Source organism: Vulpes vulpes, chromosome 8 (genome assembly GCF_048418805.1).
Source record: "Vulpes vulpes isolate BD-2025 chromosome 8, VulVul3, whole genome shotgun sequence".
Lineage (NCBI taxonomy): Eukaryota > Metazoa > Chordata > Mammalia > Carnivora > Canidae > Vulpes > Vulpes vulpes.
The window spans coordinates 20,780,957-20,804,875 of NC_132787.1; the positions used below are offsets into that span (position 1 = coordinate 20,780,957).

Consider the following 23,919-nt stretch of genomic DNA (forward strand, 5'->3'; position numbering starts at 1 on the left):
GTATGCAGAGTTTGTTCTGTGACTGGTTCATTTCACGTAGTGTAATGTGCTCCAGGTTCACCCATGTTGTCACATATGACAGGATTTTCTTCTTTTTAAAAGCTGATTAATATTCCATTGCATGTATAAAATAACATTTTCTTTAAATATTCATCCATCAATGGGCATTTAAGTTGTTTTCATATCTTGGCTATTGTTAATAGTACTGCAAAATAGTCTAACTATTTTGAGAGTAGAAACAGAGAGTAGAAAGGTGGTTGCCAGGGGCTGCAGGCGACAAGGGAAATGAAGATCTTGTTTAATAGGTATAAACGTTCATTTATACAAGATAATCTATTGTACAACATTGTGCCTGTAGTGAGCAATACTGTATTGTGCAGTTAAACATTTGTTAAGAGGGTAGATCTCATAAGTGTTCTCAGTGTGTGTGCGTGCGCACGCGCGCGCGCACACACACACACACACACACACACACACACACACAAAGAAGCAAACACTCCATGACTCACCAATTCTTCTAGGCTGAATGTTTTTGAACATCTGTCCAAAAGAAGCTCCTACACATGTGCACCAGGACACATGTTTAACTAAGAATGTTCAGCCTTATTATAAATAACACAAGATCTAAAATCGTAAAATGTTCATCACCAGTTGAATAGGTGAGTACAGTTTTGGTAAATTCACATGATGGAATACAGTATAGCAATGAAAATAAATGAACTACTTCTATGTGTAACAATATCGATGCACCCAATAAATTACATTGACAACTAGACACAGATATGTTCACTGTCATATGATTTGTACTGCTCAAAAGTGAGCAAAATGAAATTCTATTTCTTTGGAGTGCTTAAGCAATTGGCAGAACTATAAAGCAACGCAAGAAAGTAATTGTCACAAAAATCAGGATGGTGTTCCCCTTAGAGGGAAGGCATTCACAGAGGCTCCTGCAGTGTTCCATTTTCTGGTCTGGGTGGTGGCTTTATGGGGTCATCTTAGAAATATTCTGTAACTAAACATTTAGGTTTTCTGAACTTTTAGCTGTATATCTTATAAAACAAAGGAACAAAAATCCAACTTGCTTCTTCCCACTCCTATCAATAGAAAAACATCATGAATATGCAAACAAATGGGATAGCTGTTTCTCATCTTTCTTTCTGTTCTTACCTGTTTTTTCCCTAACAAACATGGCTTTGAAAATAACTATTGTATATCCAATTGTACCTTGAACCTTCTTGGAGAAAATAAAGGCCAGAAGCTGAAACAACTGCCCTGCTCTTCTGGACTACAGATAATTAAATATCCACGCAAGATCAGGATATGTGATGGAATCTGCTTGTGCAGATAGCACTTTTTATCTGCCTGTTATTTGTCTATCAGTGCTTCCTTTTGGTGAATCCATTTCTTTATCTCTGTCACTCTCACATATGCACAGAAATTTACTCACCTCACTTAAAAAGTCTCCCTTGCTAGCAGTGAGGTGTTTCTTGAAGAAAGGACAAGTAAAGAACAGATACAAGCCCTCCCCCATTGCTGGTTGTAATCCTGAGCAAGTTGGTTTTTAGTTTCTGCCAGAGAGAATCTTGACCTCTCATGATGCTCGAAGGATGGTACTGGACCAGGAATGACCAGAGATCATGCATTTTTATTTTCCCTGCTTCTTACCCATGTTTCAGAGTGAGAAATATCAGAGCAAAGAGAAATATGCCTGAGAAATATGAAGTTGCAATTATTGATCTTAATTTAGTAATTTTAGAAAAGTCATCTCCCATCAAAATTTGTTCAAAGCTGCCTGTCAGTACAGTGGAACTTATTGGCATACTTGAATACATTTATATTATTTTCTCTGTTTTAGAATTCAATATAAAATTCTTTCTGAAAATACCTCACAACTCTGACTTTTTCCCCCTCTGGAGAATGAAGTTATTATTAGATCTTCTTTTACTCAAAACCAGAAAGAATGAGACAAGGTCAGAGGGAAGGTGTTAGAATATTGCAGATCTAGCTCCAAATGCCTGTGTTGTTTGAATTCTCTCTCAAGCTCCCCCTTTACTTGCCCCAGAAATGGCCCCTGGAGGTGCAAGCTCCTATGCTAGGCTACAAGATCCTCAACCTCAGATATTTTTCAGTGGAATTTTCTGATCTTATTGTGCATAGTCACACCAACAAAATAGAGAGTATTGGGAACACATTTGGAGTGGGAGAGGAGGAAGGATGGACAGGGGGTAAAATGGTGTTCAGGGCTTGAAGAAGGGACACATCAATAAACCAGAATTTCTGCACTATGTTTTACTTCTGAGGGTACAGAAAAAGATGAGCTCCTCAGCAGCATTTATAGTTCAGAGATATAATTAATTTATGTTTATTGAATTCCTGGTATATGCCAGGCACTGGGCCATGCAGCATGCACACATGCTGATAATGTGATTGTGAACAGCACAGAGTATGGCCATGTCTTCATGCAGTTTACTGGTTTGAGGTTGGTTCTAATTCCCTACTATAGAAACTCAGGATCTAGGATAGTGGTCATTCCACATGGAATCACCAGAACAGATATCCTTGTTTGTTTGTTTTTTTCAGATCAGAAATCCTTGTAATTCAAAATTAATATCTTCCTTTAGCAATGTCACCTTTCCTTAAATTTTATTTGTCTGATGGTACTATTGCTGCACTAGCTATCTTTTGTTTAGTGTTTGTCTAATGCCTCTTTTTGAATATCAGTTTATCTCAGATTTTCTGGTCATTTTGTTTTAGTAATGTCTCCTGTAAGCAGCAGAGAGCTAGATTTTATTTTTTATTTCTTAATATTTTTAAAAAGATTTATTTATTTTACTTGGGGATGGAGGGGTAGTGGGAGATGGAGAGAGAGAATCTGTTAGACTCCCCACCGAGTGCAGAGTCCAATGTGGAGCTCGATCTTACTACCCTGAGATCACGACCTGAGCAGAAATCAGGAGTCAGACGCTCAGCTGAATGAACCATCCATGCACCCCCAGGGAGCTAGATTTTAAAAATATAATCTGATCCTTTTCTCCCTCTAGTTGTGCAGTTTGTTCTCTCAGTCCTCAGGTCGATTTCTTGGGTGTTCAGAATGATTTGATACTTACCTAGCTGTGTTTGAGGGATAAGACAAGCTTAGGGTCCCCCTACTATTCCACCATTTTAACTTCTCACCTAATTTGATATCCTCCATCTGGAGCCCCCATCTTCCAGTAATTCGCCAAAATGACCAACACAAATGGAAAGAGGAGGGGCACCCACTATATTCTCTAGACCTTTAAGAAGACATGGAGCTATTCCTTGGCCACATACATGTGAATGTACAAGAAAAATGATATTGTGAACATCAAGGGAATGGACACTGTTCAGAAAGAGGCACCTCACACACATTACCATGGTTACCATGGCAAAAATGGAAGAGTCTACATGTTACCCAGTATGCTGTTGGCATTGTCATGGACAAACAAGGGCAAGATTCTTGCCAAGAGAATTAATGTATGTGTTGAGTATTAAGTACTCAAACAATAGAGATAGCTTCCTGCAGAGGAGAAGGAAATGATCAGAAAAAGAAGGAAGCCAAAGAGAAAGGCACACACTTTATGAGAACCAATGGGAAGGAGCCTGAGCTGCTGGAACTCATTCCCTATGAATTCACGGGATGATAGGTGTATAAAATATAAAAGACCTCAAGACAATAAATAAACAGATAGATAAATAAAAGTGGAATCTGATAGTCTTTAAATTATTTTGCATTTAAGAAATAGTGTGTTTGGATTTATTCTTTTTGTTTGTTTGTTTGGATTTATTCTAATTTTTTTCTTTAGCTTTTTTTCTTTTCCCTCTGCTTTCTTGCTTTCTGTTAGTTTGATAAAGTTTATATTTTTCTCTCTGTTGTTCCTTTTCCTCTACTGGTTTAAAAGCTTTGGGTCATGCTGCTATTCTTTAGCAATTGCCCATAAATTCTTGTCATACGTTTTTAAAAAAGATTTTATTTATTTATACATGACAGACACAGAAAGAGAGGCAGAGACATAGGCAGAGGGAGAAGTAGGTTCCCTGCAGGGAGCTGGATGCAGGACTTGACCCCAGGATCACAACCTGAGCCAAAGGCAGACACTCAACCACTGAACACCCAGGCATCCCTTGCCATACATTTTAACTGCATATTCTTTCCTACAAAATTTGAAGCTATTAAATATTTCTTTCTTCTGCTCTTGGGAGTAAAGTACCTCAGAATGGTTTAATTATGCTGATTTTCTTCCTCTCATCTTTCTTGGAAAGATGCCTAGATATATAGTTCTGTGTTTTTTGTTTTCATTTAAAATTTTTATTTTATAATAGTTGACATCTACAAAGGAGTATATGTGTCCTATAAATTATGATATACCACATTTTTATTAAAAATTTTTATTTCTAAAATTTTTTTTCTATGGATTGTATTTCTCATTCTATTTTATCTCTTCTGCTTGCTTTTATTTCTTGCTTTTCACATCTTCTCTCTGGGTTCACTTTTCTTTTTGCTAAAATTTATTCTTTAAGCCATTTAGTGAAGGCCTATGGGTTATAAATCTTCTGAATTTTTAAATATATGAAAATCATTTATTTTACTGTCAATCTTAAATACTACTTTATGTGTAGAATGTTAGTTTTGACAGTTATTTTTCTTCCATATTTTAAAATTAGAATGTAATTATTTTCAGACATATTTTGTTTCCATTAAGAAGTCTTTTGCTCATACAATTTTTACTTTATTGGCCTTTTTTCTTTACTTTTTTGGTAATTTTTGTACATTTTTTCTTTGTCTTTTATGTCCTGAAGTTTTACACTGATGCGTTTACAAAGAAATTTTTTAATGCATATTTAAAAATTGAGGTACAGTTGGCAATATTAGTTTCAGGTGTTCAACATAATTATTTGATATTTGTGGATATTGTGAAATGATCACTACAATAAGTTTAGTTAACATCTGTCACCATACAGACTTACAAAATATTTTTTTTTGTATGAGAGCTTTAAAGATTTATTCTCATAGCAACTTTCATATATAAGATAAAATATTATTAAGTATTGCTGCTATGCTGTACATTACACCCCCAGGACTTAATTATTTTATAATCAGAAGTTTATACCTTTTGACCTTCTTCATCCATTTCATCCACCCCCTACTCTTCACCTCTGGCAACTACCAACCTGTTCTCTGTATCTTTGAGCTCATTAAAATTTTTTTTTTAAAATTAAGGAAGTTTAATTCTTGTTTTTCCCTACCTAATGTTTAAGGTATGCTTTTACTCTGTATACTTATGTTTTCTTTAATTATGCAGTTTTCAGCCATTTTCTTTCAAATGCTACTTTATCTTTTCTTTTTCTTCTCTCTCAAACCTCCTATTAAATATATGTTGGGTCCTCTTAATTCATCCTTTTTATCTCTTAACTGTCTCTATAATTTTCCTTTTTAAATCTCTCTGTGCTGTTTTCTGGATTGATTTTTTTGATACTGTCTTATAAATCACTCTACTTTTTAGAATGTGTGCAGAATGATTTACCTTTATTAATTAGACTTTTATTTAAGTGATTATAATTTTATTTCTCAGATTTCTTTTGATTCTTTTGTGTATCCACCTGTTCTTCATTCGTATCTGCTTTTTAAAGATATATTTGTCTTTTTTGTATATAATTGCTTTCTTTATCTCTTTATTGGTTGAAAAAACTAATTTAAAAGTGATTTTGAAATTTTCCTGTTACTTGCATTTTGTTGGTATTAGTCTCTTGAATTTAAAAAACGATTTATTTATTTATTTGAGAGTGTGTGCGAGAGAGATCCTAAATGAGGGAAGGGACAGAGGGAGAGAAACTTCAAGCAGACTCCCTGCTGAGTATAGAGTCCATGGGACTCCATCCGACCTGAGCCAAAATCACAAGGTGCCCTGGCCTCTTGATTTTTACATACAATGGGTCTGGCTTCAAGTCCATTTCCCTTGTGTGCTTTGAAATTTGAATAAGATTCTTCTTACGTTGGTGGATTTTGCTATCCCTTTCTCTACATTTACTTATCTCCTCTCTCACTTTTGTCGTTGCCTCCACTTGGCACATATCAGCTAGTTCCAAGCCAGATCTGAAATTGAGGACTAAAAGTCCATCTTCTAATTTGAGGCTTCAGCCTTTGAGATCTCAGGTGGCTGAGTCCAGTCCTGTCGTGAATTTCCTCTATTTCCTCCTACCACTGCATCGCCAGAGCTGAAGAAGGGCCCCCAAAGTTTTAAGGTTCTATTAAAAGGTAGAAAATTCCTGCTTTAATATCTTCAGTGAGGTAAGGAAGTGAAGACCTACCATGTGTTTCAGTCCCAGTTATCTTGCAAGGATTGAACAATAACCCTGCTTATCACTGTGTTTTTCTTATTTTGTTCCTAATCCACAAAGCTTTTTATTTTTTAGGTTTATCTTTATATATATATATATACATATATATATACATATATATATATATGTATATATATAATTTTTAGTTATATCTTTATATATATATATAAAATTTTATTTATCATTGCTGCATCTGACAAAGTCTCTCGCAAAATGTTTTTAGTACAAGCAAATTAATACGATTGAGTGAATAAGTGGGCTTAAACCACTTCTAAGTATAGAATTGGAATTTGATCTAAACTGAAAAAACTCAGTTGCTTTGTCACTGCTTGAGGTGGAAAGGGGGGAAAAGGGTTTCAACAGTTTCAGAGATCCAAAGATAAGCCTGGTTTTCTGGCCTTCCATTGGCCAATCATCAGAGAAGGCAGGCTGTGCAAGCAGGGCTAAGGTATAGTGATCCTTGATTAAGACTTAATTTCTTGATCATCATTCCATTAACTATCACCAGTTCAGGCCATTTGCAAGACTTTGAAGCAGAGTGATTTGTGCTTGTCCCACAATTTTGCTTCCTTACATGTCTAAACATTGGAACACACTTAACTTGAAACAGAGGAGAAAAAGAATATTAATGATTTTAATAGAAAACATTTATGCTCAAACTGGACTTGTAGATTGAACAGATATTAACTGAAGTTCAACTTAATTTCAATTTGTTGAAGTACCCTGAGTTCAAAATAAATTTTATTTTTAGGAAAAATGGAATGATTTGGAAGACATTAGGCCACAGTTTCAAAAGAAATTCACACCACATTTTAATGCACATGAATTGTAGTTTACATTTCTGTAATTGCCCTCAAAGGTTATGTGAGTGAATCCTGCATGGGCACATTTCTAAAAGAGACAGATTGAGTTAAAATTTAAAATAGGCACCCCGAGAAAACAGTCTCTGGAATGTTGGAGTGGAATTGATTCCTGGAAATATGCTGAAATTGGACTGTAGGTGGCTAAATTCTGGATTAGAGTATGTCCACTTGGCTCCAAGAAAGTACATTCTCTTTTAGGAGGTAAATCTGGAGATCAAGATCAAGATGTTTCCGAACTGAATACATTTTACACTTTTCTGGATTTGTTGAATTTCCTGTATTGTAGTTTTCTTATTGATCTGATCCTAATTGACCATGCTAATAATAATGAGTGATTATGCTGAGGTGTATGGATAAATATATAAATGTATTTGCTGGACAAAATTTTTCAAAACTTAAATTTAAAAATTCATGTAGAACATGATAAAAAGCAGGCAAAGGAAAGAGGAAGAAGAAAGCTAAGGGAGGAAGTGTTTTCAAGATACTTCAGGTTCTAAATGCCACTGAAGTCCGAGTAACAATCAACATGATAACTAAATTGTAGAGTTAAAGGTGAACGTTAGTGTATGATTTTAGAATGCTGTGATTTTTATAGGTCAGGTAATAGTTTAAGAACAGTTTAGAGCAGCTGATTGCTTGTTCTAAATCTGTTAACACTTCATTTAAATTTTCCTTGTTCTGTTCATTGGAGATGTAGAGGTGTAGTAAAGAGTAGGAAATGTACTTTGAGTCAATAGAAAAATGATTTGAATTTAGAAATTTAGAAGTTGAGCTATTCTCCCTTAAGCGGAAATACTCTTCTTTGCCGGTCAGACATAGGCAAGGATCTGTGGAATTAGCCTATCCACTTATCTCCTGTTGGGGCTCATGTGGTTTTATTTCATAATTGCCTTTTGCAAATACTTTATTAGAATTGGAGGCAAGAGTGGGGGCTGGAGAAGCTGGAGAAAGCTTGTTCTTTGTAAAGATTTAGGTAAATGTTAACTGAATTAGATGTTTTGTTGATGCAAAAATTTTTATTACAAAATACTCTCAATGTTCCAATGTTTCAGTCCTTAGTGTTTATTAGAAAAATATTTTCCAAAATTAGAGTAAAATTTTCTTTTCATTTTATGATAGGTTTGTAACCAAATTATTGGAAGATCTCATCTTCTTTGTGGCTGATGTACTTAATAATGGACAAGAAGTTCTGGATGTGGTTATCACTAAGCCAAACCGAGAACGTCAAAAATTAATGAGGGAACAAAACATACTGGCACAGGTGAATGTTTTCATATAATAAATTTGCATATTTAATGTTCTTGAATTATAGCATCAGGAAAGTTCTTGTGTTAGTTACCAATTGTTGTGTAACAAGTTACCCCAAGACTTTGTGGCTGAAAGCAACAGATACTAGTCTCACAGTTTCTGTAGATTAGGAATCTGGGAGTGGCTTAAGGGGGTGGTTCTTCTTCAGGGCCTTTCACAAGACTGCAGTCAAGGTGCTGGCTGGGGCTGCGGTCATCTCAGTCTCAAAAGGCAGAAAAATCACTTCCCCTGAAGGCCTCTGGTAAGACTGCCTCCAGATTTGGAAGTTTGCTTTCCTTAGAAATGAGCGGGCCAAGAGAGAACAAGGAGGGCACCTAGATGGAAGGAAGCACGGTCTCTTTAATAACTTAATCTGAGAAGTAACACCTCATCAATTCTACAGTTCTACTGTGTTCTATTAGAAATGAGTCGATAAATCCAGCCCAAAGTCAAGGAGACAGGATTGTACAAGGATGTGAATTCTAGGAGGCAGGGATCACTGGGGCCATCTTAGAGATAGCCTCCCACAGACCTCTCACAAAGCCTATGGAGTCAGACTATCTCCAGAAAAGCTGTTGGAATAATTTTCTAAGTAAAAGTTCCAGGATAACTTGGAAAGTACCATCTCCATCTACTTCCTACTTCTGCCCCTCTCTTCCTTAGGAAAGGAGAGAAGTCTATTCATGAGGTCACAAGTGCTCTATACAATATTCTAGGTTTTTTCAAGTCTAGAGCTGCACCTGTACTATGTCTTTCGGAAATTGTTCATAACACACTAGTAAATTAATTCACTTCTTGATAATATGCACAAATGGGCATGCCTACTTTTATGTGGTTTTCATATTCAGTTAATTGCTACAAAGTAACAGTACTCTTCATTAGTTAAGTGTGAGCTCAAAGAAGACACTTAAAAAATTAAAAAAAATCATGTTATTAGTATATATGTTGTGGCGATAGGAAGGGAGAATAGTAGACATATCGCCAATTAATATTCTCTAGCTGATTGTCTGAAAATATAAAATCAACACTTCTTTCAAAGAAAATAAAGATTGTAAATCTAATGAGACAAAGGCTTTTCTGACATTAGCATTCTTTTGTATAAAACATTTGACTTTTTTTTTGTATAAAACATTGGACTTTTAGGACCTTGAATGACTTATTAATATTATTTCAACCAACAAATGTCTAATCTTTTATTTCAGTATTTTAAATATAAAATTCAAGGTTTAGTGAATATAAAATTATTGAAGTAACTTTATTGTATTTCATAAACTACATAAAAGACGATTCTTTTCTATTTTGCACTCATGCCCTTGTATAGGTGCTCTTTCATAAACAATTTACTCATCTACCAGCTTAGCTCGAGGTGACCTTACCTGCTGTCCTGCTGCCTAAAAGAGTTATATTCCTTAATGCTTTTTAAATATTTCCCAGCTGCTAACCTTGGTGTAATGTGAGTCCTTGGGTACCACCAGTTGCCCGTGTGGCACCTTATTTATTTGAATACCAATACATTCATTGATTTGACGACATCTTTATGTACCAAGAACAATAAATGAACTCTTTCCAAAGGATGTTTAGAAGCAGTATTTGGAGGTAATTTTCTGATGTCAATTTCAGATGAACAGTAAATGTTTTCTTTATATTATTTTGGAGAGTTATAGAACACCGTAGAAATAATTGTAAAGCTTACAGAAATGAAATTATTTTTAGTTCATTTGAGTATGTTTTTGTAATTTGGTACAACCCGACGTCTTTATATTCTTATTTTAATAAAATATAATTTCTAAACAAAATGAAATGTTTTATTTAAATGTTTTTGTCAATTTAGGGAATCCTTTAAATGGTATTTTTTTCTGTTTCTTAATATGCTGGTTCTGTATTCTAAATCTTTTTTCATCCTTCATATGAATTCTACTCAAATATTACAAAAGTGTTCTTGAGTCAATGTCCTTATTTGTAAAACATATACCTCCATTCATCAGAATGGGTTATTGTTGTTTTTTACTGATAGGTATTTGGAATTCTTAAAGCACCCTTTAAGGAGAAGGCAGGAGAAGGCTCAATGCTGAGACTTGAAGATCTGGGGGACCAAAGATATGCTCCTTACAAGTATATGCTGAGGCTGTGTTACCGTGTGCTGAGACATTCACAGCAAGACTACCGGAAAAATCAGGTTGGAGTGTAGCCCGCGCATCTTTTAAAGTACATTTTAAGTATGGGTCAGGTTCTTTGGTTACTGTTCTAAATTACATAAAATAGGAATGGGAATTTCCACTCTGCAGTAAAATGTTTTATGTTGGCAACAGACAAAAATGACCTGTAAGTATTTCTGTACTGACATATGTATTTATTCTTCTGTGTGCAATCAGAATCTTTGGGGGAAGATGTCTGAGGTCTTTGTTAAATGGTATTAGCTTTTGCTAGGCAGGAGGTCCACTGGATGTGTTATGTAAAGAGGAGGGAGACATTTCTTGATGTTTCTAGGAACATGTGAGGTTTCCTATCATTACTTGTAGGCCAAAAAGTTCCTTGTCTGGTGGCAAAGATAGGGCAGGTACATCTGGAATATAAGGGAGAGACAAAGAGGGGACATGAGAGAGAAAAGACAGGATTATGGGCATTCAGAAGACAGAGAACTTAGTGTGACTGGGGGAGCCCAGGAAGGGAGCTTAGAGTAGGAAGCATTTGAGGAGAATGAGACTCATTTTCATAATCTATATGGGAACAGGTATTTCAGTGAAGAAGGGTCTATGAACAGAGAATGATGGCTGTTAGAAAGGGCACTTTTGTTCCAAGATAATCCTAACTGTGAGGACAGGGAACCTAGGGCTGTAGTTAAAAGTTGCCAATGGCAAGTGAAATTTCTTTTAAGTTTCATTTTTATCTTAAAAATGCACAGTATTGGGGATCCCTGGGTGGTGCAGCGGTTTAGCGCCTGCCTTTGGCCCAGGGTGCGATCCTGGAGACCCGGGATCGAATCCCACGTCGGGCTCCCGGTGCATGGAGCCTGCTTCTCCCTCTGCCTATGTCTCTGCCTCTCTCTCTCTCTCTCTCTCTCTCTCTCTCTGTGACTATCATAAATAAATAAAAAAATTAAAAAAATGCACAGTATTTTGCAATGTGTTTCATCGATGTGTTTCTTTAATATGAAATTGTTTATAATTAATGATCGTTTCCTAAATCAGCATCTTGCGTTTCTCTTAGCCAGTTTGAGAGTAGAGTATGGCTTCGGTTACTTTTATGGATTAGTTTAGTGTGAGAGAGGGCTGGTAAGGCAGGTCAGCTGATTTGATTTTTTTATCAGCATCTTGATCTATTTATCAAACTTCTTGGAGGCTTGCCTTATACTAGGTATAATTATAATAGTCTTAAAAGTATATAAATCAATACGTGTCTTTAAAATGAGATACTAACAGAAGACATTTACTTTACTTATCTGGCTACCCAATGTAAGCTATCATTTTGAAAGGCCACAAAATTGCTGCTTAGAATATAATTAAATTTGTGCAACCTGTATCATTTTCAGGGAGTAGCTAAATTCCAGTAAATTTTGTCTAAGGCAAAAACACTTTGTAATCAATAAATTTGCCCCTCATAGAACCAGAGATACGTTCTCAAGGAGAATCCCTGCAAAGTTGAAGTGAGAACTATGGATTATGGAAGGGGTTAGTTAAGTTTAGCAGGTCTGTCTATGGTTGTGTGGGATACTTGCTTGCATGCAGAATGTGGGACGTGAGCAGTAGTGTTTTGAAATATAGGAGAGTCAGTGTGAAGACTGAGGAACAGATTAAATAATGCATGATTGAAACTCCCAATGGCTTTTTCTTGCTCTTAGAATAGCATTTTGGTCATTTGCCCTGCCTCTCAAGGACCTACCTCTCCAACTTCAACTCTTGTTATCTCCTTACTTGCTACCCTGTAGCTACAGTGGCCACCTTTGTTTATGGAATATAAAGAGCATGATTCCACTACCTACCCTAGATGGTTTCTCTCCCCATGGCTGCCTCCTTTTGCTCATTCCCATCTTTTACATCCCAGGTCAGGTATCACTTCTTTTTTTTTTTTTTTTTCTTTCTCTCTTTTTTTTAAATTAATTTTTATTGGTGTTCAATTTACCAACATACAGAAAAACACCCAGTGCTCATCCCGTCAAGTGTCCGCCTCAGTGCCCGTCACCCATTCCCCTCCAACACCCGCCCTCCTCCCCTTCCACCACCCCTAGTTCCTTTCCCAGAGTTAGGAGTCTTTATGGTCTGTCTCAGGTATCACTTCTTTAGCTTCTCTCCCATCTGAAGTTGCCACTTTTCCAGATCCCTTTGTTTCACTTCACTTATTAACATATAAAAGGACCATATTTATTATCTCTCTTACTGCCTTTTTTCACACTGGGATGTAAGATCCATGAGAATTCACCTATCCTGTTTGCCGCATATGCCTAGTTTTTCAAACAGCCTGGAATGTAGTAAGCTTTCAAAAAATATTTACAGGATGAAAAAAAAAGAAAAAAATATTTACAGGATGAATGATCTGGTCAATAAAGTAATTGATTAATTATATTATTTTGTTTGATAGCCTTTTAAAATAAAAAGTGGTATGGAATTTTATTATTTTAAGGAGAAGATTTAATTGGAATATGTACAAAAAAGAAATCACTGCAAGTCCGCCTGGGATCTCCATGTAACAAGTATAGATCTCATGCCATGAACAAAATATCAGAGCCATTTTCTTTCTGTAATTATGATAAAATCAGTGGTTATGACTTTCAGTAAGAGTTAGAAGAAGGGCCTCTTTTAGGCTGGTAAAATTTACCATGTCAAAAGAAATTGTTGTTTTAACTAGGTTTATTTTTGTTCTTCCTGTTTATGCTTTCAGAGTATAAGCACTCACATTAAATATATCTAGGTATATGATTTTCTATTATAATTTAAATTAGGCATATGCTCGTATGTTTTAGTTTCCTTTCTCAAAAAGCCATATTTTTTGAAGGATTATTGCCTTTCTTTTGATAATGCATTTGAGTTTTCTGTTATGAATAAATTAATCAATGTTGCTGACTCTAATAGAACCTGTTATTTCTAAGCTGTTTGGCAGTGCATTCTGACAGTCTTTCTTCTTTGCAGGAATATATTGCTAAGAATTTCTGTGTCATGCAGTCCCAGATTGGCTATGATATTTTGGCAGAAGATACCATCACAGCTTTGTTGCACAACAACAGAAAACTACTAGAGAAACATATCACAGCAAAAGAAATAGAAACATTTGTCAGTTTACTCAGGAGAAATCGTGAGCCAAGGTTTGAAGTGGTTCATGTAGTATTCTTTACTAGTGGGAATTGTGCTTTATTTTTTGTGTTTTTTTTTTGGTTTGTTTTGCAAAAAAAGCCTTTTCCTTTATTTTTAGGTTGTTTTAAAAGTTTAAATTATTTTTTTGAAAAGATTCATTTATTTATTTGACAGAGACGCAGAGAGAGAGGAGTGAGAGACCATATGAGTGGGGGGAGGGGAAGAAGGAGAGGGAGAGAGAGAATCCTCAAGCAGACTCCCTGCTGAGCAGGGAGCCCAACGCAGGGCTTGATCCCAGGACCCTAAGATCATGACCTGAGCCCAAGTCAAGAGACATACTTTTAACTGAGTGAGTCACCCAAGCACCCCTTAAAAGTCAAAATTCTTTCACATCACTAATTGCATGGACAAAACTAGGTTGGGTTTGCTGTTATAATAATTATGTATCATACAGTTATTACCTCATAGGAAATTAAAACATTTTATAGACATATTTAAATATAAGTAACTTAAAAAATAAAAAAAAATAAATAAAAAAAATAAAAAAATAAATAAAAAATAAATATAAGTAACTTTCATTCTAATCATGTATGTTTTTATAGTACTACTAGTTTTTAAAAATATATTCATTTACATTGTCTCATTTAAATCTTTGTACATTGCCATGAGATATGCTGGTTGTATATTATAATTACTAATATATTATATTATTATAAATTATTATCCACATTTTAGAGAACAGAAAACAGAAGCCTAGATATCAACTTATCCAAGAATACCCTAGTAGTAAGGAATATTACCATAAAACCATAATTACTTATTACTAACATCATGGTAATATTCCTTATGATTGGGGTATTCCATCTAATTTACTTTTTATTGTACCATGCTACTGTATCTGGGAGAAATGAATGCAGAAATGTCAAGCAGACTGACAGTTTTCTTTACTAATTAATTAGCACAGCAAATAAATGTTAGAAGGTAGAAATGGGTCTTTGACTCAACTAGGCCATGCTCACTTTCAGTAACTGTGTGCTGTTTTCGTATTTTACTCAGTACAGCATTAGCTTTCATCTGCTTTTGTTTTGTTATCCAGTTCTTGAATAGTTTCTTTTTAGGGCAGATAAATGATTTTCTAAACATAATAAGTCACAGTGCTATGGGAGGAATATCACCAAATAAATAGAAACAAACATATCCTTTTTTGAGAGAAAATTTGTATTAAACACAAATAATTGGATGTTTAATTTGTTTCTAATGATGCAGTAGATAAGCAACATATTAAAAGCTGTTGTAAGGGGGTATTAAAAATAGATCTAAAAAGTTACTTTCATTATATCCCCAAATATTTTTATTGTGATATTCTGTGAAATGCCTTTTCCTAGCATTCAATTTATTATTTTTTTTCTCTTGCTAGGTTTTTGGATTATTTATCAGATCTGTGTGTGTCCAATACCACTGCTATACCTGTAACTCAAGAACTCATCTGTAAATTTATGTTGAGCCCAGGCAATGCGGACATTCTCATTCAAACTAAGTAAGCCCAGATAGGGGAGGAATCTTTCTCTGTTCATTATTTTTAAGCACCATAGTTCCTGTCATATTTGTGAGTTAGCCTCTTTATAGATTTTTGTATGTATAATTTATTTCAAGGCTGGTCTCGATGCAAGTAGACAACCCTATGGAGAGCTCCATCCTTTCAGATGACATTGATGATGAAGAAGTTTGGCTCTACTGGATTGATAGCAACAAGGAACCTCATGGCAAAGCAATAAGGCACCTTGCTCAAGAAGCAAAAGAAGGCACAAAAGCTGATTTGGAAGTTCTTACCTATTATAGGTAAAGAATCATAATTTTCAATGTTACATATTCATTGAGAGAAGATTCTTTGAAACCTCTAAAAGTCAGGTATCTATGAAGAGGAAATTTTAAAAGTCGTGTCAAAACTAAGGTAGCTGAAATATTTAATATTATTTAAAATATTCAAAATAAAAGTGGACATCTGTGTTTGCCACCTACACAACTTGCAATTTTCTGATTTTTCACTAATTTGAAATTGATGTGCAGCAGAGAGTTTTTTTTTTCTGTTATTGATTGGTGTGGGTGCAGATGGGAGACTTATTGGGACCGTGGTGTTGGACTTGAGGGATGGAACTGAGCTGGGTGTGCTGATCCAGCTTCAGAGGCAAAGTTGGAGAAAGTAAGCCAGCAGGAATGTAGAGAGCTTATGAATATGTGGACAGCTCAGACTGGAGAAAAGCTAGTATCTATAGTTATGAAAGGTGGCACATGGCAGCAGAGGTTGCCATGGAAGTTGCTGCTGGTCAGTATGTTGGGAACAATGATCTAGCTGGTGTATTTGAGCTTAAGGTATCGAAGCCTTTAGCAGATGCCCATGGAAACAGTTGGGCTCAAATGACAGGAATCTGAGAAAGGCAGAGCATGCCCCATGTTTCCTGGTTTCTAGAGATATTGCAACAAAGCCAAGGCTAATCCTTGATCTCAGAGGCTGATGAATCCAAGTGTAACTGATGCTATTTGGGTAGGTCACATTTGGTTTTGGAACTGTGTGGATCTAAAGTTAGACTGTAGCTAGATGTTAGAGCTGGAGCTAGGTAGGAATGGGCAGGAAGGAGATGGTTTCATGGGATCTTTCATCCATGGCCCTCAGGCTTAGTGTATTTGTAATCCTAGGAGACAAAAAACAGAGAGCATAATGACACTTGCCACCAGACACATGTTGGTGGAACAAGTAAGAGAATTGCAGCTTGAATGGACATAGAGACAATTTCATGTATTTGTTATTTGATCTTAACTTACTACCCCAAAAATTTGACTCCAGTGTCACAAACACTTGGAAATATTGGTGTCCTATAAAAGTAAATAGTAGATACTGATTGATATTGTGCTGTTTAAGAACTTTATCAAGGGAAGACAAATAATGTAATATGTTTCATATTTTTAAGGTACCAGCTAAATCTCTTTGCAAGGATGTGCTTGGATCGCCAATATCTGGCCATAAATCAGATTTCTACACAGCTCTCTGTTGATTTGATCCTGCGGTGTGTGTCGGATGAGAGCCTGCCATTTGACCTCCGAGCATCTTTTTGCCGCCTCATGCTCCACATGCATGTTGACCGGGATCCGCAGGAGTCTGTGGTGCCTGTCCGCTATGCCAGGCTCTGGACCGAAATCCCTACAAAGATCACAATTCATGAGTATGTTTAGAAACATTTCTTGAACACTTTAAATTCAGTAGATGAACTCAAAATCAAATGTCTTCAATTTTGAAATGAAATATATGGAAGGACATTTCTGTGTTCAAACTCAGGTTGTTAGCCTTTATTTTTTTTTAGCATTTAAATTATTTTTTAAAGTATTAATTTCCGTTAGTTAATATACGGTGTTATATTAGTTTCAGGTGTACAGTATAGTGATTCAACACTTCCATATTTCACCTGGTGCTCATCACAAGTGCACCCATTACTCCCTATCACCTATTTAACTCATTCCCCCATCCAGGTTGTTGGTCTTTCAAATACAAATAAGATATGCTTTTTGGAGAGTAAAATGACAACTCTTAAAAATAGAAACATCATTCTGGAAACCAATAAATGGAAATCGTATTTATGATAGGAATAACAATTTTTAAGTGCTTCTTAAAAACATCTAGAAGGGTTAACTGAGTTACCTAAATCTAAGAAGCTGGGAGGTTAAAGTATATATATTTTCCTATTTTTGAATGATTGCAATCAACTTAGCTTCATATTCTTTCTGTCTTTCCAGATATGATTCTATAACAGACTCTTCCAGAAATGATATGAAGAGGAAATTTGCACTGACAATGGAATTTGTTGAAGAATACTTGAAAGAAGTTGTAAATCAGCCCTTTCCTTTTGGGGATAAAGAAAAAAACAAACTGACATTTGAGGTATTTTATACAAACAACTCATTTGTTAGGTTATTCAGTCAAAAATTAGATATATTGAGCACCAAAGTTTTTTTTCCCTCTAATATTTAGGATGTTTTGGTAATTGGATAGTTTAGTTGATGAATGTATGATTCCCTCTGGCATTGATTAAAAGATAGATTTGATGCTTTAATTGGACCTAATGTCCAAAACAAAATATTTTATTTATAATTATTTGTTACCTATTGTTTTTGTGGATTTGGGGTAATTTCATTTATCTGTGTAAGCTTTATTGCATTTCATGAACAAAAGACAGTTTGCATACATTGTAATTTGTTTGGATACATTTTCCCCCCCATCTCTGTGTAAGTGAAATTGTTAATAGCCTCATTAAACTGAATGAAATGCCTTCGGTTTTAATATCATTTAGGGGATATAATGACAAAACTAGAGAAAAGATGCCATTACTTGATACCTGGTGTGTTAGGTATCCACTGATGTATAACATATTACTCCCAAACTTAGTTCAAGCAAGAAGCATGTATTATTTTACAGTTTCAATGGGTCAGGAATCTGAAAATGCATCATTCTGGCTCAGGGACTCTCATGAAAGTGTAATGAAGCTGTTGACTGGGGTTGCAGTTACCTCTAGCTAGATTACCTGCTAAGCTAGCTCACTCATGTGTTTCTTGGTGGCCATACTTCCTTACTGGCTGTTGACCAGAGGCTTCATCTTTTTTCCATGTGGGCCTTTCCGTAGACTGCCTGTGTCCTTATGGTACCCAGAGCAAGCCATTAGAGAGAGAGAAAGTGAGAGAGAACCCAAGATGGAAGTTGCCGTCTTCTCTAACCTAATCTTGGAAGTGGTATGCTATCACTTCAGCTGTATTCTGTTCATCACACAGACCATCCTTGGTGCAGTGTGAAAAGATAGCATACTTTGGGGACCATGTTGGAAGCTAGCTGTCATACCTAGGATGTTTCATAGTGTCCAGAAAACCATAAAACAGCATAGGGGACAAATTATTTCTGGACAAATTCGGGGATAATATCCATTTATTAACATAATTCATTAATGTAACCATTTGTTAAGTGATATCCTACTGATTTAAGTAAGTTAATATTTAGTTAAGTAAATCATTCTAATGTAGATTTCTTTAAACACCTTGATACACCTGAAATCTTCTTTTTGGCTTCCTTGTTGACTGTTCACCAGACACCAATCTTGTCATCTGGGCTTTTGATAGAGATGACAAACTGGCCTTAATTGGATTTAATAATGAACTTGAATAAATCAAAGTTCAGTGGCTGCTTTTGCAGACATTTTAATTCCTAGGCATTAAAGAATTAAAAAGTTTAGAAATACCTGCACTAATTTAGATAATATAAAAACAATCGATGTTAATTTCAGGTATTCCAGGGTGGCTCAGTCAGTTAAGCATCCGACTCTTGATCTCAGCTTGAATCGTGATCTCAGCTCAGGTCTTGACCTCAGGGTCATGAGTTTAAGCTCTGCACGGGGCTCTGTGCTGGGCATGGAACCTACTTAAAAAAAAATCAATATTAATTTCAGTTTCTAATGTTATTTTTTCTTTTCTTATCCCCCGTCCCTTTTTTTTTTATTAAGGTGGTCCACTTGGCTCGGAATCTTATATACTTTGGATTTTATAGTTTCAGTGAATTGTTGAGACTAACAAGAACACTTCTGGCTATCCTAGATATCGTACAGGCCCCCATGTCTTCGTATTTTGAGAGATTAAGCAAATTTCAAGATGGAGGTAAGAATTTTTGAGAAAAGTTATAATCTTTTTGGAAGTGAGATAAAAACAAATCTACAGAGAAGTGGTTGTTAAATGTACCTGCTAATGAATGTGTACAAATGAAAAGTGATCCTATGATAGGGTTAAGTGATAATAGGCTAGATTTATAAACATACTTCTGTTTTTAACTTAAAAATTTGAAAGAAAAATCCATAGATTAATAAGTTCCATCTTGGCAACTAACATTATGACTAATCCACTAGTGAAAATATTATGTGTTAAAAAAAAACATCTTAATATGTATGATTATCTTGGTATGTGTCATATGGTGGTTATGCTTCGTAGCAGGGCACGGAAAAGTGCAAAGAATTGGAACAGTAATAGTCATACCAGAGAAGCAATGAATGTAAAATCAGTGTGGGAGGCAGTATAGTGAAGTGAATAAGAGAATGGGCTTTTGAGTTAGAGTGCTGTATTCAAATGCTGCCTTAACCATTTACCAACTTAGGCAAGGTACTTATCTTTTTATTTTTTATAAGAGTCTTTTTTCTTATCTGAAATATGAAGATGATAATAATAGTAGCTTCCTCACAGCTTCCTCATGAGAATTAAATGAATGTATACAGTTTATTCAAGGTACTTACAATAAGACTATCTCATAACGCAATAAAATTTTTTTTGATGGTGATTGTCTTAGGTTGGATGCCATGCAAACAGTGAGAGGTAGAGAATCGTTTGCAGGGAGTATATTGAAGAATGTGTTCAGGATATGCAACTGTAAGGAAGTGAGAAAGTTAGGACTGGGAAGATGGAGAAACTGATCCATACTACAGTTCGAACTGAGACACCAGATGTTCATATAAGGAAATCTAGAGCAGGGTGGCTTTTTACAGTTGGCATAAATTAAGGCAAAGGGGCTGAGTTTTGTATTCTTACATCAGCCAACCACTGATTGATGACTTTGTCATGGAGTGGGGAGTGTAACCTTAGGTAAGACAGTTCCCTTTGGTCAGGGTCATTCTTAGTGAGAGGCATAGTGAGAGATCAGCAACATGATGCTCCCAACTGGGAGAATAGGTGCCTGAACTCTGAAGGGGGACCTGGGTAGAGCACCGTGTGTCCATTGTAGTGTCCACTACAGGATTAAAAGAGTAAAACTGGGCAGCCTCAGTGGCCCAGCAGTTTAGCGCTGCCTTTAGCCTGGGGTGTGATCCTGGAGACCTGGGATTGAGTACCATGTCAGGCTTCCTGCATGGATCCTGCTTCTCCCTCTGCCTTTGTCTCTGCCTCTCTCTCTCTCTCTCTCTCTGTCTGTCATGAATAAATAAAATCTTAAAAAAAAAAAAGCAAAACCAGAAATGTAATTTCAGACTTCAGGAAGAAGTATCTGGTTCAGAATTATAAATGAGGAACTTCTAGATAGCTGAGTAATTCATTTCTGCTGCCTAAATCTCGATAATTTCTACATTTTCCAAAAATCTGGAGAGATCAATAAGAAGCAAATTTTATGACATAAATCCCTCCCCTTCAGCAGAACTAGAAGACAGAGGACAATACAAACTTCAGGTGTAAGTAGAAAGGTAGTGTCAGTTTTCCGTAGAGCTGTCTCGCAGGTTCTCACTGCAAATCTTTGTAGACAATTAGAAGGTTCTGGGAAAACAGTGCAGAAGAGACAAGAAGGTATTGTATGCAAATCACCCTCAGAAAGAAAGTCTATGCTAATTGTGAAAATACTGACAGAGAATCTGGGTAGATAAGAGCTCTGAGTAAAGAGGAAAGGGCTTAACAGTACAGCGGTAGCAGCTGTGGAAAAGCAGTATTTCTAGAGATGAAGAAGGTTAATGTTCATCCCTAGAGATGAGGTAAAGTCACCCTTTGGAATCTTTTTGGTGAAGGGAAAAAGAAGCCAGGGGACAAAGTCCTGAGTACCACAAGATAAAAACAAAACAAAACAAAACAAGATTGTAGGAAATGTGTGTAACTCCTTTCCGTTGCTGCTCTTCAAGAGCCAAACTTTAAAGAAATCGTACTTTGCCACTCTGACAGGAGAGAGTATTCTTGAGCTAAAGAATATGTAAACCAGCTCATATTGTCAACTTTGTCCAAGAAATGCAGATATGAAATTGGTCCTCTTACATATGAAGCTACTGTAAGGGCAACCCCGGTGGCTCAGCAGTTTAGTGCCTGCCTTCAGCCCAGGGCGTGATCCTGGAGACCCAGGATCGAGTCTCACGTCGGGCTCCCTGCATGGAGCCTGCTTCTCCCTCTGCCTGTGTCTCTGCCTCTCTGTGTGTGTCTCTCATGGATAAATAAATAAAATCTTTTAAAAAAAGAAGCTACTGTAAGATCAAAATAGAATGGAGAATCAAAAAATTTCGGCTGGTAGAAATTCTTTGAAAAACAACCACCAAAGTAAAGAAGAGAAGTAAAGAGAAGTAAATTGTAACATGAGACTCTAGAGTGAATTAAACATCTTCAAACAAACATTGGGATATGAAAAACACTTTGAATCATAGATTAAAAAACTAAGGTTATAAGTGGACCAAAAAAACCTAGAAGAGATGAAATGAAGGTTTATTGGAATCAGGAGACATAGAATAAAATGGTAGACATTATTTTTTTTAGATATACAGACTAAATTATGTTATCAAAAGAATAGATTTGAATGAAAGTATAAAATGCACCATTGAAAAAAGGCAGGAAAACAATGATGAGAATTGTTAGTAATATGAAGAAAAAAGTAAAAAGAGAGAAAGTGGTTGAAATAGAAGAAAGGCAAAGAAGAATATGAATAATGAATAATTGGAATTCCTCTGAAGAAGAAAACAATGGAACAGAACTAATTTTAAAATTACAATCCAAGAAAACATTCTATAAATAAAAGATAACTTAAATTCTCCATGGTGAAATTGTCTGGAATGGTGATCTCTAAGACATAGCATGATAAATACATAATATGTAGTGTATATTCAGATAGAGTTGTGATGTGTAGGGGGAGGCTCTATAAAAGAAAGTGGAAAAAAATGAAAAGATATATAAGCATTCTGTACTCTTCTGCAACTTTTATATGAAATTAGAATTTTATAAAAGTAAACGTCTATGAATAATATCTGAATGAAAGCAAAGGAAAAGCCAAGAACAGCAATGGTAAATCAAAGAGCAGGGATATGCTGGTTGTCTATCCTATTTCTGTTTTCTGAATCCCACCAATGAGAGGCTCCTCTTAACAGTCCCAGAGTGTATTTTATAATCTCCAGTTTATTCTGAATTAAACCGTTCTTTAAAAGTTAGAAATTGATCTTGACTATTGGGCTCAGTACTCAGTCTGCTTTCAGACTTTTACCTAAAGAAAAGTATTATTTTCCTCTCAAAATTTGCATATATCTTGTGTGTACTCTCCTTGTCATGTCTATATCTACCCTGTGAGACATATTTTTTATGCTTTTAAGTTATTCATGATTTTCTTTTTTTTAAATAATAAATTTATTTTTTATTGGTGTTCAATTTGCCAACATACAGAATAACACCCAGTGCTCATCCTGTCAAGTGCCCCCCTCAGTGCCCGTCACCCATTCACCCCCACTCCCGCCCTCCTCCCCTTCCACCACCCCTGGTTCATTTCCCAGAGTTAGGAGTCTTCATGTTCTGTCTCCCTTTCTGATATTTCCTACCCATTTCTTCTCCCTTCCTTTATATTCCCTTTCACTATTATTTATATTCCCCAAATGAATGAGAACATATAATGTTTGTCCTTCTCCAATTGACTTATTTCGCTCAGCATAATACCCTCCAGTTCCATCCATGTTGAAGCAAATGGTGGGTATTTGTCATTTCTAATGGCTGAGGAATATTCCATTGTATACATAAACCACATCTTCTTTATCCATTCATCTTTCGATGGACACTGAGGCTCCTTCCACAGTTTGGCTATTGTGGACATTGCTGCTATAGACATCGGGGTGCAGGTGTCCCGGCGTTTCATTGCATCTGTATCTTTGCGGTAAATCCCCAACAGTGCAATTGCTGGGTCATAAGGCAGATCTATTTTTAAGTCTTTGAGGAACCTCCACACAGTTTTCCAGAGCGGCTGCACCAATTCACATTCCCACCAACAGTGCGAGAGGGTTTCCTTTTCTCCGCATCCTCTCCAATATTTGTGGTTTCCTGACTTGTTAATTTTCCCCATTCTCACTGGTGTAAGGTGGTATCTCATTGTGGTTTTGATTTGTATTTCCCTGATGACAAGTGATGCAGAGCATTTTCTCATGTGCGTGTTGGCCATGTCTATGTCTTCCTCTGTGAGATTTCTGTTCATGTCTTTTGCCCATTTCATGATTGGATTGTTTGTTTCTTTGGTGTTGAATTTAATAAGTCCTTTATAGATTATTCATGATTTTCGTATTTTCTCATGGAATCCATTCTTCTCTGATATTTTAATCATCCTTTCAGCAATTTAA

The 23,919-nt window shown here is 35.8% G+C and overlaps 1 protein-coding gene across 2 annotated transcripts in view; it reads left to right on the forward strand.

Moving 5' to 3' along the window:
- Nucleotides 1–23,919, forward strand: part of ITPR2 (inositol 1,4,5-trisphosphate receptor type 2) — a 259,178-nt gene that overhangs the window by 133,959 nt on the left and 101,300 nt on the right. For both annotated transcript variants that reach the window (XM_072765722.1, XM_072765723.1), the window contains 8 exons: nucleotides 8,340–8,481; nucleotides 10,522–10,683; nucleotides 13,631–13,803; nucleotides 15,210–15,329; nucleotides 15,446–15,631; nucleotides 16,759–17,010; nucleotides 17,579–17,723; nucleotides 19,330–19,480. In XM_072765722.1, coding sequence (XP_072621823.1) covers nucleotides 8,340–8,481; nucleotides 10,522–10,683; nucleotides 13,631–13,803; nucleotides 15,210–15,329; nucleotides 15,446–15,631; nucleotides 16,759–17,010; nucleotides 17,579–17,723; nucleotides 19,330–19,480 — 1,331 coding nt within the window. The remainder of the gene's footprint in view (nucleotides 1–8,339; nucleotides 8,482–10,521; nucleotides 10,684–13,630; nucleotides 13,804–15,209; nucleotides 15,330–15,445; nucleotides 15,632–16,758; nucleotides 17,011–17,578; nucleotides 17,724–19,329; nucleotides 19,481–23,919) is intronic.